Source organism: Pyxicephalus adspersus, chromosome 3, assembly GCF_032062135.1.
Source record: "Pyxicephalus adspersus chromosome 3, UCB_Pads_2.0, whole genome shotgun sequence".
NCBI lineage: Eukaryota > Metazoa > Chordata > Amphibia > Anura > Pyxicephalidae > Pyxicephalus > Pyxicephalus adspersus.
Window position 1 is genome coordinate 23129945 of NC_092860.1, and position 21457 is coordinate 23151401.

A 21457-nucleotide genomic window follows, 5' to 3' on the forward strand; every position below is an offset into this window, starting at 1 on the left:
GCATGTGGAGGGAGCCATGTGTCACTCAAAGAGGAAGATACTTCCCCCAGAGTGACGTCATGATGCCAGAACCTGCCCACTCTCCCATTGCAGGTCTGAGCCTGAGACACAACCCGTCCACTGCCCCCTGCCATCCATACAGGAGACATGGTTCGCGGCTCTGGCCGGTGCACCCCCCTAGCTGGGTCAAGAGAAGGACGCACTGGCCAGAGCCACGGACCAAAATTTTTGACCACTGTTCTAAATGATATGAAGAACATAAGAAACTGACAAGCTAAGAAATGAAGATATGATAAACGTTTTTAAAATAGCACCCCAAACAAAAGCAAGGATAAAAAATTTTAGGATTTATTGTTTAAAGAGTTTACATTTTAAAGTTTTTAGGAATTTAAATTGGTGCCCACAAAACCTAGGCAAACATTAAATATAGTAATTCATAAAGTAATGGCGCTAAGTTGTGCTGTAAAATATTGGTCAGAAATTAAGGCAAGGCAAACATTTGGGATAAAACATTTTGGATAGAGAATTTTAAATAAAATAAAATGTGTCTATTGTCCCTAAGAGAAGAAGGGACAATTGTTCTTTTACACTATTGTTGAGAGAGAAGTTCTGGAACTGGAAACTTGGTAAAGTGTTTGAAATAGTGCTGGAATACAATGATAAATCATTCTTGAATTGAGCATTTTGGAGATAGAAGTTCCTTGGAACTTGAGCTTTATGTTTGCTTTTAAAATAGTTCCCTTCCCATATAACAAGTTAACATTATCATTGCTCCATCCTGTACTTTCAAAAATGGAATGCTTAAATAGGGCTCAATACATAAAGACTTCTAAGGGAAAAGGCCTTGTTGCCTGCAGGAACCATCTTCTTTATCTTTATTATCTTCTTTATCTTCTTTATCTTTATTATCCAACTTGGGCTGTAAAATAAACAGCCACAGGCCATGTGATAAAGTTTTTAATTCTTTTTTTTTTTTTTGTCTTAAGCTACGTACACAAGTCAAACATTAGTTACACAAGACAAATGGTTGTGGACAAGACAAATATGATATGGTGCGTACAAAGAAGACAGGAGAGGAAACCAACAACATGGGCTTGACCCGGACAAGGAGAAAATGAGAGTCTGAAAACTGCTGGTGTGTCCAGGCCAATGCTGCCCTGTGCACCACTACCCTAGCACCTTTCTCACTCCTGGAGGTGGTGCTTACACAAGTGGGACACAAGGGCATGCGTACTTTATTTAGGCAGCACTTCCAGAAGTGAGAAAAGGTACTGGGGTAGTTGTGGACATGGTAGCATTGGACAGGGTAGGGCAGGAATCCCGAGCTGAGAAATATGCATGAGTTGTGTTTTGAATTTTCCAGTGACAAATTTACATATTAAGAGAATTAAGCAGCGTAATTTTAAAGTTATTCAATCATTGTAAATGACTTAATAAACAAAAAATTATAATAAAGACAAAATGTTAAAGTTGTAGTATGGTTAGCTCCATCTACAACCTCTCACATCACAGGATTTAGTTTGTGGCCAGCAGTGGGAAGGACAGCTAAGGTATGTGCAGAATGTTGGTGGAGCTTTAGGTCATTGACAAGCAAAAGAGAAATAAATTCCACTGGCCAAGAGGTCTGGCAGCAGCTTGACCCTCCTCATTCATTGGTGAAAGCTCTTAGGTGGGTATGGTCCGACGGGCAAATGTGCTGAGTGTATGGGGGTACTCAATGACATACAGTTAAGTCCATAAATATTTGGACAGAGACAACTTTTTTCTAATTTTGGTCCTGTACACTACCATAACTAATTTTAAATGAAACAACTCAGATGCAGTTGAACTGCAGACTTTCAGCTTTAATTCAGTGGGTTGAACAAAAAGATTGCATAAAAATGTGAGGCCACTCTGTATTTTATGTTTCACATACTGCACACAGATCAACTAATAACACTTTGCTCTGTTATATTCTCTTAACTTGTTATCATCAAAGAATCAGAATGTAATCATTCCACCGGACAGTTTTGTACGCTTTTTAACAAATGAACACATTTTGCTACAGGTACTTAATATCCAAAAAGAATGCTAAGCTAACAATAATTAAGAAACCAAAATTATAATATGAACATAAAGCTGGCAATCATCGAAAGGGGCAGTGAGGTGCACATACTATTTGACTACATTTGTAATACTATATCATTGTAGTATGAAAATACATATTCATAAAGTTCATACTTTTTAAACAGCTAAAATATAGGTAAATATTGGGAGGATTTATTGAGTAGCAGGTAAGTTACTCAACTAGAAAACATTTTCTGTGACCACAGTGCTTGGCTACTTACATTGTCACATAATCAGGAACCACACAGATTGGTTCTTAATTCACCATAGAAGCAACCTGGTCCCAGACATAGGGCCTTGCATAGGAATGCTAAGTGTATATAAAATAAAAAAGATTTTATTATGTTTCTGGAATGGGAATTAGTCTTAATATTGTGGTCGCAGAGATTGGAAGTCACTGTAGTGAAATAAAGAGCCAAATTATATAAAGACGTAATACATACTGAAAACATGGTATTAGAATAATTGGGTGAAAAGCAGGAAATGAAAATAAGAGCAATGAAACAGGAAAGAGTTGGTGAATCAGCTGCCAATCACAAAGTGAACATAGAGAAAACAGACTCTAAATGAACATACTAGGATAGGAACAGGAGATATTTTGAAAAGGAAAAACATGTTCAGGGTTTACTGTAAACTCAAGGAAGGCAAATTTCCAGACAGGAAATTCATTGCAAGGAAATTGTTATTTGAGTCAGCCTTAAGGACATATAACATTTGTGTTCAAACTTATTTTAATCATGAAGATGACTTTATTAATATCTCAAGAACTTTTATAAAGTAGAACCTGATGACCGCTGAAAATAAATATTTAAAACCATGCAAGTTATGAAGCCTAAAATAAAAAGTAAAAAAAAAAAAGACTAACAAAATAGTATAATCAACTTTTAAAAAAGCCTATGGGCTCTGGAGACCATTTAGAGCAGCATTATTCTCTATGTTCACAGAGTATACCTGTAAAAGCCTGCCCTGTGGAGAAGCCTTAAAGAGAAAAGCCTTAAAAATGCTGCTGGGTGCCCATAAGGCAAATTATTAGAGAAAAATAAAAAAAAAATACTGCATGTGAATATTTAAAATACTTGACTTCTCCATGATTAACGCGTTTCACAGTTTTGATATACTTGTAACTGATAGGATGACTAATGAGGCTTGGTAGAGGACCGATTTAGCTTCAATATTTGACAATAGTCATTTCGAGGTTGGGTGGTTGACTTGGGTATACTGGCATAGCTTTGCCACTTACCTGAGGCAGGGTTTAGGATCAGCAGCTCACAGTGCTACAAAGCACCAGCATGTCCTAGGGTGATTACTGTAATAAAACTCAGTGCCCTTTCTCAGAGGACTGCCTCATCCTGGCACATTGGGACAGTCCTGGAATCTGTACCAGTCTCTCGTTGGTCACCCCTGATGGGCAGTGATGCTTACCTTGCACTGGTTTTGGTGCCATTTCAGCATCATGGCACCAGCACAGCAGTGCAAGGGTATAGGAGTGATTGTTTGCTAATGAGCAGTGTCATCAGAATGCGATCTGGGCACTGCCTGAAGTTCCTCCCCATAGTGCAGTACTGAAAATCAGAGTACTGAGACACTGACTTCCACAGGACTGTTGGTCAAGGTTGGTGTATGTTGGCCTTGGAAATGTTATTTATATAACACAAAGCATGAGATTGCCTCAGAGCAGATGAACAGTAAATAGCCAGAGTTCAGCTTTAACTCCACATTTAGATAAATATTTTGTTCCAAAGTACATCCTAATCTTTTACTCTGCAGATGCACGCTGGGTAGGAGGGAGATACTCAGAAAAGGACATATCCTGCTATTGTTTCACATCCTCCTGGCCTGCACAGTGTTTGTATTCATTAGTATTCAGAGATGGCTACTGTTCCTTTCCTCTGCTCTGAATATTTGTATTGCCCGGTTTGCTTGGATCTTTTCCGTGAACCTGTTACCATCCCTTGTGGGCACACATTTTGCCTGACGTGTATTACCCAGTGCTGGTCTCTGCAGGGAATGCCAGCCTCTTGCCCCCAGTGTCGTTCTTGCTTCCAACAAGAATCCCCACCAAGACTCTGCAAGAATAGTATACTTTCCCAGATGGTGGATGACTTCTCCAAGCTCCAAGAAGCCAGTGAGAGGATGCCAGCTCTGAATATTCCAGCTCGGAGTGCAGGAATACCACTGAAAACAAATTTCCACCAAGGCGTTCCAGAAGAAAACATTGGGAGTGCAGCAAGTATTGGCTTTGGCATACCAGGTAGCAGAGGAGTCCAGGAAAGTGGCACTACCCAGGTAAGGACATATTGTCAGAGCCCAGAAACTGTTACTTCCTATTATTCAGGAATCTTTGCATCTTGGCTTATTTACCAACATTACCATCTGAACTGTAAATTTAATTTATTACGTAGCAACTGAATTAAAAATACTTGTAAGAACAGATAAACCCACGCTTATTTTACTACATTCTATTTTGTTAACCTTGCTACTTTCCTGTCTATCTCCGGCTTTAGTATTACTTTGATAACTGATCCATAGCAAGAACCCGATGAACATTTGTTTCAGGTCAGTGACTGACAAAATAGGTCCAGAGGATCGGTTTAAAAGCCAGACAATAGCCATCTCCAAAAAAAGGAACGGCAGCCCAGATCAATTGATCTTTGAAATGTGCCAGCCACTCTGTACACTATTTCAATGAATGGTAAATACATTTATCTATTGTGTTCACAATGTTTACAGACAGCAACATTTTAAAATAGCTGGATTTATAAAAGCATGCAATAATTATTTCACAAAGTCATGAGTGTGATGGGTTTATATGTTAGCAATACACCAGCAATATGTCCTAGGAAATAGGGATCTTTTATAAATGCTTTTACCCAAAGTTACCCAACTTTCACCAACGATTCATCAAATTTTAAACAAAGGATTCAGAAAATGGTAACTCTTGGATGAAAAGAGGAGGATCTTTAGACCAATATGATAGCGACACAAGCATGCAAATTGTGGGGACAGTGATTCTGCTTATTCTGTATCAGTACACAAAAAACAATGGCATGTGGCATACCCTGTCACTGTACTCTTCTATCATATCATTCAGACTGTGTGAACCTGGAATGCGTCAATTGTTTTTATACAGCTAGCTACCATTAAAAACACCCAAAGGCCCCATTTCACACATGCAGTTGAAAACTGTGCGGTGAACCATTCTCGGGTTCATAGCAAACTGGTGCTATGTGCCCAGTGGGGAAAACTGCAGCACAGTTAATGCATTTGCTCATATTGCTCTTGTGTTTTCAGTGCGGTTCTTTCTCCAAAAGGGGGTAAAGCAACCTCAGGGAGGGAAATGAAATGTCAACCGCGTGCAAATGAATACACAAAGTGGTTTCCATCCACTTCCATATAGTTGAATAAAAGCAGTTGAAAGAACAATAGGGAATGCATAACAATTCTGTGTTTAACTACAAGCCACAAATTGGCCAAACTGTTCAGGGACAGAAGCAATGAATGCTGGCAGCAAGGTAATATGATAACAAGCAAAATGATGTGTGAGAGTATCACACCTTGTACCCCTTTGCCAAGGGCAGTGGCCTACGCAGGGCTGAGCTGAAACCCAGCCATGTCTAGAATTTACACAACAGTTTTCCTGCAACATACAGCATGAAATTGCATTGGTAAATGTTCTGTTCTAAAAGTGACTATGACATAAAGAAGTATGGAGGTCCATTGCAGATCTCCTTCTAAATCTGCCTGGCTGTTTGTTTTGACTTGCCATAAACAAGCAAGCTGTACATGCAAGTGTCAGAACTACCTATCTCTATCTGTTTTGGGTCAGAGACTTAAGCTACATACACACGTGCAATAATCTTTCACGATTTTTTCCAAGGACCAAGCACTGCACGATGCATGAATGAGTTCTGCACATACAGCACTGTTCTTCTCTATGGAAAGGGGAGGGGGAGAACGACGAAGAGGCACCCTGCTGCGCGCTTTCCCCCTTTCTTTGCATTAGGATGTCCATCATCCCTGGATCCGCCAGGATGGTCGTTCAGAAGATGGTCGACGGGCGGTGTACACACGCCTGATTCCCGTCCGATATCATCCCTATATTGATTATCAGGCAAGAACGATTGGACGTGTGTACCCAGCCTTAGGGGACATTGAAACCAAAGGAGAGTTCAGTAATCAGTCTCCAATAATTATACCAGAATTCCTCTAAACAATGGGATCTTGGGAGCAGAAAGACTATAGAATTATTGGAACACATTTCAGTACACATACAGTAAGGGCAACAAATGCTATAAAAGTTGTGTAGAAAAGATTTCTATGGACACCATTGAATATAGACACCATTGAATATATATTTCATACGGTATCACGCTGATACTCAGCGTCCAATGAAAAACAACAAACTTGTTTAGATTTACACTTCTATTACAGTCTTACAGTTCTATTAAATTATGTTTAGTGTAACAAAGACTGTAACCTCAGTGGGTCATTCTTTCTCTTTCCTTGTTTATTTTAGTTTTTATGTAATACATTAAAAATAACCAAAGAAAAAATAAACTGTTTGCAAGCAGTTGCTCTTTCATCAAAGTTCTTCTAAATAATGACTGCGTGCCAATATTAACAAAAGAGGGACCTGGGGGATTGGGGTATATTGGTAGTGCTGTAAAAAGACCTTGGAATCTACAGGATATGTTAAAAATCCAGTAAATCATATGAAAATATATTCCTTCTTTATGTATTTTATTTGCTTGCTTTTTTTATGTACAAACCATATCTGGCTTTTTATTACAGGTTTCATGTGCCAGAAAGATATTGAGTCAGGGGCTGGCTGACATAGTAAGGATCCTACAGACCTCAGGCTTGCGGCTGATGAAGATCATGGATCAGGCCGAGTGCCAGATGCTGAAGAATGCGGGAAGCCATGAACTGGAAGGACTCTATATATCAATGCCACAACCAGCTCAAGTTGTTCCAGATCAGCTTCAGGAACAACTACGGGTGATTAATATACTATATGGCCTACCATGCATCAATTTCTGTTAATTTCCTGTGTATTTATAGTGCACTTGCTGCCTGCATATTGTCATGATTTCCTGTTATTTTCCTATATAGTGTCAGAATTGCCCAGTTGCAAATTTTCAAGATTGCCTGGCTGATGCCCTTTTATTAAGTCGTCAAAGAACAATTTCAGCAATAATAGGTGCAACAAATTAGCAGCTGTGACAACATGTGAATTAATGGGCAACCCTAAAAATATACAAGCAAATGAAACAATATACAGACAACAAATGGCCGATTATGACATTTAGTATGTTCCCCCTCCTTACCTGTCCCAGCAGAACTCCCCCAAAGCCCCAGCAGAAAAACTCTCATCTAACAAACCCCATTTTTCCAAAAAAGTACTTACCAGACACAGCAGTGCCATAGGGGTACTGTGATACCTTTGATATTAAAGCTTCTGTGTTTTCATCTTAGGAGGAGGACCATGGAGTACAGGACATACAATGGAATGGACTATATGCAGCTGTCACTAAATTTAAGGAGTGTTTGCAGGAGGTGTGTGCAGACCACATGGGCAGGCTGGTACAACAAGGTAAGCCATGGAATAGTACACAGTATTATGTATATGAGCGGAAGTTAGTCAGTACAAAGTAAGAGTTTGGAAAAGGCTGCTGCACAATAATAAAAAGATAGGTCAAATAAATAATCAAATAAATAAATAAATAATAAAGACATTGGTCAAACTAAAGGGCAGCACTCCATTGTCGACTTCTTCCAAGTTAGTGCACTGCTTCCTTTCATCTTAATTATGGTCAAATCAAAATCGTAGAAAAAATACTGTATAGTTTATGTTTTGTTTGTTTCCAACCATCAACTGAAGATGTAGGGTTTTCTTCATATTTTCCAGTTTCCCCTTCACCTGAGAAGTCTGTTGCATGCAGAGATCAGTAACATAACCTATAATATACACACACAAATAATGAGCAAAAGCAGTGAATCATTCCTTCATTTCTACAGCCATGCTTTCAAGATTTGGCTATATAATAATTAAAAAAAGTAAACTTATCTTTAAGCTGATTCCAGGTCCATGATGACCTGGGTGACCTGAGCTCTGGGAAGGTTGGTTGAACAATGCCGATCATCAACCCATGAATATCTAGCAGCAGAAAAAAGAACTGTGGGAGATTTTTTTGCATTGAACCTACATATTGCAGCAAAACCTTTTATGGGTTTAGTCTCCTAATTATCTTCATATAGAGGACAGTAGGTAGTAGGCTTTCAAAGATTTGCCCCAATTTCACACATTTTTACAATGGATTCATTCAAAAAATTATTATTCACATAAATTTATAAAATAAAATTATATCAAATCAGGTAAAATTGAATTCACACATTTCCAATGGAACCCAATGTGAAAATTGTGTACATTTTGGATGAAAGTTAGGTGATTGTAGGGTGAAAACCTTTATAAACAGACCCCATAATCAGTGTACTGCTTTCTGTTTTTCTTTTCCTTTCTGTTGACTTCAAGTCTTTTCTGTTTACTTACAGTTTGGAATTCACGCACCAACTACCCTATATCACCACCACAAATGTGGGGAAGCTGTATGCAACCTCTCATACCAAGGATACGAACTGAATTCCTTCAATGTAAGACATTTATTCAATGTAATTGTAAAGTGTAAAAGATACCTATGCTTATTTATCTGTATTAGTTTAACTGATTATTATCCTTTATCACATTTAGATCTCCGAGAAGTCAGTTTGGACCCAGAAACTGCCCATCACAATTTATGTCTTACGCAAGGAAATCGCAGAGTTCTGTGCAAACTTCAGCCTCAAGCTTACTTAGACCATCCTGGGCGCTTTGACCATTATACCCAAGTACTTGGCAGAGAACCAATGGGCCATGGAAGACATTACTGGGAGGTCCATCTGTCTGGAAATCGAGTGAGCTTAGGTATCACTTATCAGACCATCTCTCGAAAAGGTCACCAGAGCTACTGCTTGGCTGGTAGGAATTCAAAGTCTTGGTGCCTGGAATGGAGCAGTAGCCGCTGTTATGCATGGCATGATGGTCAGAGGGTTTTAGTAGCTACAGGACTGCAAGAGAAACTTGGCATATTTCTGGACTGGGATGAGGGTAGTCTGTCCTTTCATGAGGTATCAGATGATATGCCACTTCTTCACCAGTTCAATGCTACCTTCATCCAACCAGTATTTCCCATATTTTATGTCAGCTGGAACTCTATTATGTCCATTGGAGAAGCAATACCAACTCAAAACAATGCCCACAGCAAGCATTTCCATAGGCAGATGTCTGCAAATTTCTGACCTCTATCTGCATTACTAATGGATTACTCTACGCAAACAATGAAGGAGGAACTTAACCCTGGAAAGTGTGGCCCAAAAAGACAGGAAGTAGGTGAGGAACTAGTCACCAGAAGTGGACGTGGCCATTTTGGTAGAGGCAAGAAGCCTCCAGCAAAAAGAACAGTGAGAAGCAAAGTAGTGACATCACCAAATCTTACCAAATTTTCTGGAACTAGTAGACAGAGCTTAGATTTCACAAGGCATATAAATGGCTATGGGCTTCAGACACAGGAGTGCCTAGGCACACCAGGAACTGCAGTGCATTTTCAGGAGCAAATTCAGAGCAAATGTACTTTTTACGGGGTACTGCTTGGGCACAATAAATATTTCAAATATTTCCCTATAATTATAGCAGATCTTCACTGTTTAAGTTCAGTTTCATAATAAAGTGTAACAATCTACTTTTTTGTAAATATGATATTGTAAAACAGAAGCAAAATAATACACTGTATGACTAATATTTATTACCTATATTGCCCTGCTGCCTTATTGTTTTATTGTCTCTCTCTCACTGAGAATGATGAAATAATTCCCAGAGCTTACACAGATCTATGGATTCTTTCAGTGCCCCAATGTGACAGAGATAGGCCAATCAATACAACACCAGCTCTGCCACCTACACATGTTTATTTGCAAAGTATTTTTATGTACATACATGTTCTGAAAATACATACGATTTTTATTAAACAGCATTCTGAACATTTATTCTCCAGTCAAGTACTAAGAGCAGTGTTGTGTCCAATATTTGAACCTGGGACCTTGCACTTTTACTGGCACTTTACAAGGTGCACTTACCTTTCCAGAGTATGATATCACTTTCCCATTCTAAAGTAGATAAAGGGTTTACATGGAGATGTTTTACTCTAACCTATTTATTTCGCTTTGTAACACAGTAACATTGTGAAAATGTATTTTTCGTTTTGTTAGTATATCCTTTCCTAATCCAAATAATTGTTGCACAGGCACGGAACACAACGTATAATAGGAGAACACAATATATTTGACATATTTACATACTGCAAACTCTAAAAATGATTTGGGGATTTGCCTTGGACATTCATAATGCCTATATTTTATTAGTAAGAATAGGAAGTAGTAGTCAATGCTTTATTGCAAAGATGGAAGGGATTATCTAAAGGGGTACTTCAAGCAAGCAGCTAAATACACTGTTAAAATACATCTACAGCATGTTTATTGGTAAATCTGCCAAAGAAATTTGAATTCTGTACATTCATCAAATTTCACAGTTGGAGGGTTGACATGCATATCCTGACTCAACAACTCTGTTATGTTAACTGCACAAGCTTGGACTAGCCCACCAGGGGAATTAAGGATCCTCCTGTGGGCTCATGCGCCACACACAGAACCTGCCCTGGACCACTGTGCCTGTGGTCACCCCACCACACTCAGTTAGGGGCCCACCTAATGACACTGACTTTCAGGTAGCAGCCATTCTCCTAGTGCCAGTATAGGAACATCTGCAGCTGTGGGGTAATGTAAGGACTTGGACATTTTCACATACAGAAGCCAATAAATCTACCTGCCTGCCTTCTTCATCTTACAACTAGTACTGCCAGGTTAGCATCAGGTTCTGTATGAACATGCCTTCTTTCAGCTCCAGCTAAAGTGATGTAGGTAGTGTTGGTGTTCGAATTCGGGTTGTCCCTATATTCGACCCGAAAATGGCAGTTCGAATTCCGGCAGACCTGACCCGAAAAAACACAGAATTCAACTTTGCGAATTTGTGTTTAAAAATATGTTCAAAAAAAAAAAAAAAGCGAACTCCAGATGAACTCTTAATGGATTTTCTCCATTGAGAGTTCGTCTGAGTTCAGTTCCCATGGTCACCGGGCTGGTTTACTGACAATTGGCAGTGTGGCAATAATTCCTGTTTTTTGAAATCCAAAAGTTGAGGTATAAAATATATCGATCAATCAAACCCTGAAAATCACCTGCCTAATATTGTGAGGTCCACCCTTGTTCTGCCTTTACAATTGTGACTCATCTAGGCAAGGACTCCTCAAGACCTATAAGATATGCTGTGCTATCTGAAACATTAACAGCTAGAGCTTTAGGTACCACTGCCTCTGCCAGCCTACCTCCTTCCTAAATTACATGCTGCTGCCATGTCTTCCATGTCTGCCATGTGCACACCTGGCCATCAAAATAATACAAAATTAAATTTTCTCAGACTAAGCAAACTTTTTCTGCTGCTCAGTGGTTCCTATAATCTTGGCTCTGTATGGGTCTGTATGGGCATTGTGACTGATCTTCAGCTATCCACATGCATACACAGCAAGCTGCAATGCAGGTAAGTTTGAATCTAATGCTACAAATAAAAATTAATGTGATAAAAAAATTACTATTTCACCACACCCCCTATTGTAATCTATACCAATATTTGCCACATGGCATGAGAGGCCCAAGGTATCCCATCTAACCTGCTCATTTCAAAACATCTTCAACCTGGAAATATCTATCTGTGCAGGGTGATGATAATCTGTGTTATCATTCTAGTCCTGCAGGGTGGCAAATAAGTTAAAATCACAAGTACTTTGTCTGTAAAAGCACAGAACTTATATGTATTTTAGTGGTATTTTTTTCTCAGCTTGCCTGGAGTTCCTCTTAAGCTGTGTAGAGTAAGAAGAGCCTCTTGGCCCGTAAATGACAGGTTGTCCTGTGCAGCCTCCATGCACTTAGGTCACCAGGGGTGTGATCGTTACTAAGTTCTGCCAGCACAAAGGACTGGAGAGTGAGAGCACAAAGCAGTGCTTCTTGGTTTTACTAAGAAAAATTATGTATGTATTTAAAGGCATTTTCCTTTGGGACTAAAAGGTTGAAAAGCTGTAAGACGTCATTGAGGCTTTAAATATACTTTACCCATGTTCAGTTAAAAACAAACAAAACAGGTGAGGTTTAGGTCTATTCCCACTTCCCCACTGGACCTTTGTGCTCCTGACCCTTATATACAGTTACCTCTTAGACAAACTGCTCACCTTTAGGGCAGTTGAGAAGCAGAAGGCACAGGCAGCAGCAAAAAAAACATTTTTAGAAATTCTAACCTCTACTCACTCAACTACAAAGTTAGGAGAAATCTTTCCACCAGCAATACAGCAATATAAACCTTAAACAGGCCCCTGTTCCTTCTGCTATCCAACTTAGTAATAGTAAAAAAAAGTTAAGTATAGTAAAAGTAGTAGTAAAATGTTTTGCCTGGAGTGCTGTAATAGACAGAGGTATCAGGCAGCATACTTCATGTGATTCCTATTAAGGGTGTGGTTGCTTTTGCAGAATAAAATCAACGTTTTTATAATTGTGTATTATTTACTCATTTTAGGTGTGAGAATTGCCATACCAAAACCCAATATGCAGCCTATCATTTATGTTTTACTTGCTGTCTATGTCCCTATTAAATATTTTCTATTACTTCCTATAGGGCAGAAAGTTGCACAAAATCTGTAATGGGAATACAGAACAAAACAAACTATATTCAAGAGATGGGAAGGTAAGACTGTTTGACAATATTTGTATTGCTTCTTTTCCTTTCTGCCCAGACCTCTCTTCCCATTTCTTGCCCTGGTGTCACAGAAACATTAAATTAGTACATTACTATCCAACACAAAAGAAGAACATTCCACAGGAATACAGGAAAGCATTACACACGCGCACGTCATAAGAAAAGAAAACACCAATGTCAGGAAGGTTGTACCAACCATTGAGTTTTGGATGACTAAGGGGTAGCCTCTTCTGTGGAATGTTGGTCACTAGGTCACCCGTGTCTTCTTTTAAGCCTGGCACAACTGCAAGATCTAGGAAAGCTTCACCTTCCAGTTCATTGGAAAGAAGGGTATCATGGTCAAACACTGTTAGCAGGAGGCAGGCTCCAGTAGTCGTACATTGCTCCGGGGTCACCAGGCTTTGAAAAGTAAAATATGTCAGTTTATATACATGACTGTCGTGTTATCTGTATCTAACATTGATATATTTAATAGCCACACAGACATTTTTAAAAAAACATTCAGGAATTACTTACAAGTCAAATGTTTCATCATATAGTGGGTTCAGCTCATTCTTCATGACCTGTGTACAGCGCGGCTCCACCGCAGGAAATATGTGCCTAGGCTCCAGGATCAGCTGTACAAAGGGGTCGCTGGTACCTGCACAAGCAAAATGTAATTCCGTGACATGAGTGCAATTTGTTTTAAATGATGATATGCAAAAGGAAATGTATTATGGCTTTTGCATTTATAATGTTTGGGACTAAAAATTGTAGTGTAGCAAGAAGATGGAGTTCAGTTCTAGTCTCATTTTCTTGACATTAGTCTGATTGCTTTTTACCTGTGCTGAAAGAATATATACATCAAATCAGTGGTTCATCCCATATTTTAAGACCTATGTTCTGTGTCATTGTAGAGAAGGTTGCTCAGGTTGTACAGAAGTGATCTAACATGTTGGAACACCAACTACTGATGCCTTTTTTGTAAACTCTATGGTTGCCCCTGCAGTGGGGTGCTCTGTCCCCTTTGCTTAGTAGAACACAGCCTGAAAAATCTCTAATGACTGCTTCAGATGACAATATTAGGTACTTAGCTAGTGTTGGTTTTTGAATTCGGGTTGTCCTTATATTCGACCCGAATATAGCTGTTCAAATTCAGGTACACCCGAATCAAAAAAAGATGATAAGTTTGCAAAAATTTGGATAAGAAAAATGTGTTAAAAAAATAAAATATAATGTTAAATTAATTTTTTGAGTGTTTGTTTTTATTTAACAATTTTTTTTACAGGTTATCCTACAATGACATTATATCCTTTACTCTGTAACACACTTTCCAGCACAGTAATATTATGATACATTTGTTACATCTTTCTTTTATCCACTGAGAGAAAAATGTAACAAATGTATCATATTACTGTGCTGGAAAGTGTGTTACAGAGTAAGAGATACTTGCGGGGCATCTTCTCAATGATTGCAGTCTGCAATCATTAAGAAGAGTGTGCAATCCCGGGGGCACTACAGGTTAATTAACCTGTGGTGCCCCAGGGGTTTGCACACTGAGCTAATCAATGATTGCAGCTAATATTTAAACCCGTAGTGCCCCGGGGATAGTAGTGGAACTGCAGAGTTCATCTGCAGTTCAGTTCCCACGGTCACATGACCGTGGGAACTTTGTGGTCACAGCTGTGACTGCAGGCGATCCCCAGGCACTAGAAGTTGAATGGGGACAAGTTTCCCCATTCATCAAATCTAGTGCCCTGTGTTCTTGGATAGAAAAACTCAGACAAGAGGAAAATTACATTTCTGGTGGCATTATGTAGAAAAACATTGAACAAAACACATTCCATGGTGCTTATTGCAAGGAAGTGACATTTCAATGTTTAGAAAGTTTAGAAAATGAATGCTCCACTAGACTGAAATGAGGAGTGTTTAATAAAAGTACATAGCAAAATGGATTTTGATAAAATTATATATAATATAATCTCTTACAATCAGTGTAATATTTCTGGGGAAAACGTGGCTGAAAAAGATTAAATTCTTTGGATTGTCACTAATTATACATGCAGTTTTTGGATATATCATTATGTTGCATTTATGTTTTTTACAGCTGAACGCTGTTGTATTATTATTATTATTATTATTATGCTTTTTTAGGTAATAAAGGAACCTGATTCAAGGCCCACCAAAACCCAATGGCTAAATAACTATTGTAGGAAACCTTAATACCAGATTTAAGAATCTGGCTTTGAGATTTACATGCGTCCAGGCACATTTTACTTATAAAACCTGTAGAATCATATTCCTTCACTACCTTCAAGGATCTGACATCCAAAGTGCATGCCCAATTAGACATAGGAGAGCTACCCAGGAAAACATTCAATTACCATTGGAATCCAGAGGAAGCAGGTTTACTGCATTTAGAATCTCCACTCGCAGTTTTTGCTCCGATTGCCGATAGCTGACCTTTACTGTGACAGCACCATACTTCTCTGAGGAGGCTCCCTGCTGCAGGAATAAAAGTCATTACTATATATTACCATTCAACCAATATAACCTGATCTTCATAACCTTTATTTTAACCACCTAGATAAAATGGTAAATTACATAAATTAGCAGGTAAATATATAAATGTGATCAATAGATAGTATTAGTAAGATTCATTTCATAAACAAGGACTGAGGTTATGTTAAACTGGGGTTTTATATTCCACAGATTACAGAGACTGTCATATCTAACCTGGTTCTAAAAAATCCATCTTGCCTGGTTGGTGTTCTGATCATCTGCATTTATTACATGCTAAATCACTGAGCCAGAATAAGGATGAAGCTCAGGTGTTTAATTGTAATATTTGTATGCTTCTTTAGGTGTGTAACATTAATCAATCCAAAGATCAGATTTCTATACAAGCAATTAGAATTCTTAAGAAAAAATTCAGCAATAGTAGCTTCTAGAATTTTTCAGATCTAATTTTGCTTTAAGTCAGAATGTATCTGTATCTCAATACAACATAAAACAAAGAAACAAGGGGCTTTTCTTCACATTTTAGAATAGTAAATAAAGTGAGACATGCAGATACCATCACTCTGTAGTGATTTGCTGTCATTGTTTCAGATATTATCACACTTCTGTTATCTCAATATTCTGTACCCCTTATATTTAGAAAATAATGGGTGAGGGAGAAAAAGACGTCACAGATAGTAATAATTGTTTATAGAACATTTATCAATGCCAAAACCAATCTCCTGTCCACATGGTGATTACATAAAAAGGAAACGCAATGAAGCAACAATGTGGTCTGTTTTACCAGATCTTTATGTTATGATTATGGCCATTTAATATACATTGTGACAGAACCGCTGGCTGTTATAATTCAGATATAGTAAGAGACAAGGAGAGAGCCAGTTGTGGCAAAAAAGGGTGCTTAAAAGCCCACTAGAAGAGGGGGTTTTGTCCTCTAATAGTCTGTTGGCAACCATGGGTTTACAAGAGATGCTAAATGCACGGGGAGAGAAGTGACACTGACAGATGACATAAACAGTAACACCACAGGGTCACTTATACTAAATACGGCACTTTTAAATATTTTGTGATGTATCCACTTTTTTCTGTGGCCTATGTATTAAAAAAAATCTGTTCAGTGGTTCCTCTTACTGACATGTCCATCACTACAGGGCATTTTAATATTACTTTTTTTTTCATAGGTGGTAATAGGTAATAGTAGCAGAAGTGACAAGTTCACTTTAGAAGACTGTCCAGTTAGTTGTAAATTTGAAATCAAACCTAGAGACTGAGCATAGAGACTAGGACTGGAGAAATTTTTGCCAAGACCGATCTGTGCAACAAATGAAAAGCCTTTATTAGTGTGCTGTGCTGAAAATGTCCTTGTGAAGAAAACTCTTGTGTTCTTCTAATTCATTAAATAAAAATTAGTTGGCATTCCTAAAACGCATCTATGAAGTATATACTGTATATTACAAGGTGTAAACATTTAGGTACTGTTGGAGGTTTACCTGCTGGTGGATTTTCTGCTGGTAATACCTTTCAATTAGTTTTCGAGTACTGCAGGAACAAAGATCGAGGTCCTGCTCCAGGGTCTGGGAAAAAATACATGGAATGGTGGTCATGTTAATAAATGTTAAATACAATTACAGAACATAACGAAGCTATATTTCTTATAATAACAAGAAATATGTTAGCGTTATCGAATATGCTGATTTTACTGTACTTACAATAAAAGTAGCAGTGTGAAGACTCTCCAGGGACAGTCCACAACCATCCGCATGGAAACATGATTCTAGATTCTGGATAACACAAACTTTTGTGAATATACACTCTTTAAAGTACAGTTTATAGTTTTAACATCACACAATATAACTGGTGGGAAACTGTCTGGAAAACAAATGATTAACGTGTATGTAAAGCCAATTGTTTTTTTTTTATTATTATTTACTTTTTTAAAGTTAGAAACAACATTTAATCCCCTGCATCCCACTGAGGATATTCGCTCATTGTATTTGTACCAGTGACCATTGTTTCTTGTACAGAAATTAATGGGAAATCCAAAATTTTAGAGCTGTCATGAACAGGAGACAAGGGGGAAATCTTTCAATGAGGACACTTGTTTTGGGATTTCCTTTGCTTCCGGTCAAGTCTGGGGCAAGATTAGGTGATATCTCCAAAAAGATCTCCTAAACATCTTTTACACCATTCAAAACTTAGAAAAAAATTTTGGCTTTACATTGACTATATAATAAATACAGGGAATTTCACTGTTTACTGAATAGTTTATAGACTTATGGTAGTTTTGTTGCTCTTTGCTTATATATGTTATGTTATGACAATATATAATTTATTAACCACTATTTTATAAAGCAAAGATTTTCAATTGCATTTACATGGCTCTGAACACTGGGTGTACATGCACATGCAACTTGATGTACTAAGATTGGAATATGGGGAAGGGGGACTTTCTACTACTTGAGAGGACAGGGTAGGTATATTGCACTACAGGACTGACAATTTCTGGGAAGTACAAGATACTTCTGACAAGGAGCCCAGCAGCAGACTTACCCTGGGTTTTTTCATTAACCATTTATCCAGATTTTGTACATGAAGATGATTTTAAAACCACAAAACATTATATAATTTAACAACTCTATTATTAACTATTTGATAAAATATTAACTATTTAATATTAAAACACTTATTTATCAAATCCAAGTTTTTACCAAAAAAGACACCTAAATTTATTTTAGTATACACGAACACAGGTAACATTTAAAATTCTTGTATAACAGGTGGTATTGTCACAGTAGGAATGTGCTTTGGAAAATATGCTATTGTTTTCACAAGATATATTTATTATTAGTACCCTTAGGGAACTTGGTGTGTCCAGGTACAGTTGCCATTTATAGCACTTACAATTGTATTGTGGAATTTCCTTTATCCTATCATTAGGCAAAGAAAATAGCATGTTGAAAAACAAATTGTTCGTTCCAAAAAAAAGAAACTGTTGTTTACTTCACAATCATTTCGACATGTGAATAACATGTGAAATGGAGGGTAAAGAAATGGCTATTTGTTTTGGCATTAAAACCAAAGGAAGAGCCTAGTTTGTATAGAATACAGGATATGTTTTATATGGCATTTACATATTCCCCCTAACCCACCTTCCCCATCCACAGTTGTTCTACATTAGGTTACATTTCATCATGGCCAATCTTCTCCCCTCACTGCAGTCAGTAAGTATGTAGGTGTGTGGGGGGTAGTTATGTTAGGTCATTATATGATGGGGAATAAATTAATAATAAGGTAATTATGTGTATAATTTAGGTAAATCTGTAGGTGTAAGTCAAGGCAAAATAAAAAAACATTAGAAATACATTTCTTCATTTCATGCAAATTTTAACATGTTTTATCCTGTAAGTACAGAAAAGTACCCTTTGATTTGCCATAAACTTCTGATTGGGTAATTTCCTGTTGTGGGCTGAAAGCACATAGCATTTTTTAACTAGTGGTGTCAGTAATGCTTACCGTGAGGAACTGTACAGAGTGCACAGGAAAAGCCTTCTTTCTGACAATATAAACAGTTTAATTTTGTGCTTATCAAAAAGACACAAGAAAATGCTTTTTTGGTATATATTAGATCAAAATAGTGTAACTGAAGTTTGTCACTCAATACAGCCCAGTGTAGTAATTTGTTGATCATGGTACATGCATGATCACAGATAGCAACCTGCAGACACCTGTTCACTTTTTTTCTAATAAACTGTAAACAATGCTTATTTAGTAAGCTCTGCTGTCTGCCTTGTCTTTGGGAAGCGTGAAAATCATAAAACGATACACATCTGTGAAATGTTTTAACTAATTTATAAGTTCACCTTGAGTGCAGCATGAAGTCTTTGATAATACCGTGGAGAGGCTGTGATTTGTGCAGATAAGTTGGAAATAACTGTGAGAATATGAGACCAAAGTAAAGCAAGAAGGCTGTAAGAGAAACAAGAGATAAGCAAAGATCTATTATCAGTAATATTATTACGTGTATTACGTGACATAAATGGTTACAATTTTCTTCAACACAAGTGAATAATATAATAGGGCCAAACCATACTGATGCATGCAAATACATTATCCCTCTAACTTCTCTATAATGTGTCTATTAATTAAACATTTAAAACATGTCAAGACCTTGGCTCACTGGGCCCGGACTGGAGCAATTGCACCCCAAACTTATCTTACACTGGTTCCAAAAGAAATTCTACAGAACATAGTTGCACCAGAATATTTGGTACAACTTGTCTTTCATCATATTCTATTTAATTTTTTTGATTACTAATGATTGTTTATGGAGTGGGCTTCTTCTGGGGGATTGCTTGTAGCAGCAGAAGTGCAGCAGTCTACAGGGGCAGAACACGCTCAATTTTACAAATAAAGGCTCTGGCCTGGGTTCTTTATTTTAGCAGAAGGTTACTGGTGAACACAGGAAAAAATGCAAAGTTCTTTAGGTACAAACAAAACTTGGTGATTTACTCTCCAATGTTTGTTTCTTAAGCTCCTTTCCCTTCAAGCTTTGGAAAGTCAGTGATATCCCAGCTGTCTGCTCCTAATCTGCTTCATTCTTCTACCTAAATAAGTCATCAGTGAATACCAGGACATTGACCAAGTAGCCAAGGATCCCTCCCAAGTATTTCCTTCCCCGCCTCCAGAACCCTTAATATTGGCTTTTTCATGGAAGCCACCTACCAGGTAAACATTAAAATAACATTTTCTGGAGCCCTAATATGCAAAACTCCTCAGCCTAAACACTATCCAGGACCTTTCCATGGGACACCCTGGTGTTCTGGAGACTGTGAGCCAACAAACAGTTGTTCAGCTTGGAAATAATGATGTCAGAATACACAACACACATATTACCAGTTAAAATTTTCCTGGACAAGATTTTGGTTCATGTAATGTAACTCAGACTCCACAAACTTCATCATTGGGATGATGCACTACAGAGTGAAAAAAAGTGTTACAATAATGAATGACAAACAATCCATCAACCTAATACTTTTACATTTCTAACATGGACACCTATTATGGGTTACAGTATCTTACTATTTGCTTTGCTTATTACTCAAATTTATTCGTATATTTCCAAATAATAAAAAATGATTCATACTTACATCACTGGGGTCTCGGGAATCACTGGCTTTTGTTATTGACTGAAGATGTTTGGCAATACCAGAATCTAGCTGTGGTGGGAAGATAGTAGAGGATGAGTTGAGACACGGGGAATACAATCAGAAATTTTTAAACAGAGTGGATAACAGATAGAACCTCTGTTGGGTAATAGGTAGCTGTTTTTGTCCCCAATGGGGAGATTTGCCTCTACTTTCGGTTGGGACAGGAAGTGATGAGAGCTGTCTCCAGAGGGCACAAAGACTACCACAAATATACATTTCAGTGTTATGTGATAAAAAAACATGCCCATTATTAGGAACATTGAAAATAAATGTTCCAAAAATGATTGGTTAAACCCAAGTGTTATTTTTTCACTGCTGATTTCAGACTGGCTATTTAAAATAACAATTGTCATAACTTTTAGGCCAGATACAAAGTTTTAGTGCACTTTTTAAATTGATGGCCAATGTAATCTACAACCTAAATAAGCTAAATATATTTCAGGTGAATCAAAGGAAGTAGCTGTTTAAAACTTCTCTAACTTTTTTACTGTTACCCTGTGAATAAATGGTCCCAATGCAGACCTATAGCTCTATAGCTGTATATAGCTGACCTATAGCTGTAATTGCAAAGCTCTGCCTAATGATTAGAGAGCCTTGGTTTTAAATCGGCATGGATCATGTCATGTCTTTTCAGACAGACCATTGCTTCTATAGGACCCATGCTGCAGGATGAGTGCAGAACACTGACTTTTCTTCACACATGGTGGCTGATTTTTAAAGAAAACCAACCTTTAGACTTTGGAATTCTCAGTGA

General features: G+C 37.8%; 2 protein-coding genes across 8 annotated transcripts in view; one reads left to right on the forward strand and one right to left on the reverse strand.

Annotated features, from left to right (window-relative positions):
- The first annotated feature begins 3739 nt into the window (after positions 1-3739).
- LOC140325846 (tripartite motif-containing protein 72-like) lies at positions 3740-9881 on the forward strand. The gene is made up of 5 exons (XM_072403914.1): positions 3740-4392; positions 6898-7104; positions 7582-7699; positions 8659-8757; positions 8855-9881. Exons 1-5 carry the CDS (start codon positions 3976-3978, stop codon positions 9439-9441), a joined length of 1428 nt encoding a protein of 475 aa, XP_072260015.1. The 5' UTR covers positions 3740-3975; the 3' UTR covers positions 9442-9881.
- Positions 9882-12426: 2545 nt separating this feature from the next.
- The window catches only part of UNC13D (unc-13 homolog D), a 46053-nt gene continuing 37022 nt past the window's right edge, over positions 12427-21457 (reverse strand). For 6 of the 7 annotated variants that reach the window (XM_072403912.1, XM_072403909.1, XM_072403908.1 and 3 more), the window contains 8 exons: positions 20644-20712; positions 20390-20469; positions 19357-19462; positions 17206-17277; positions 16987-17070; positions 15361-15481; positions 13514-13637; positions 12427-13396 (listed from right to left, as the gene is read on the reverse strand). In XM_072403912.1, the coding sequence (XP_072260013.1) occupies positions 13090-13396; positions 13514-13637; positions 15361-15481; positions 16987-17070; positions 17206-17277; positions 19357-19462; positions 20390-20469; positions 20644-20712 (963 nt within the window). In that variant the 3' untranslated portion in view covers positions 12427-13089. The remainder of the gene's footprint in view (positions 13397-13513; positions 13638-15360; positions 15482-16986; positions 17071-17205; positions 17278-19356; positions 19463-20389; positions 20470-20643; positions 20713-21457) is intronic. The other variant, XM_072403913.1, reaches the window with a different exon arrangement.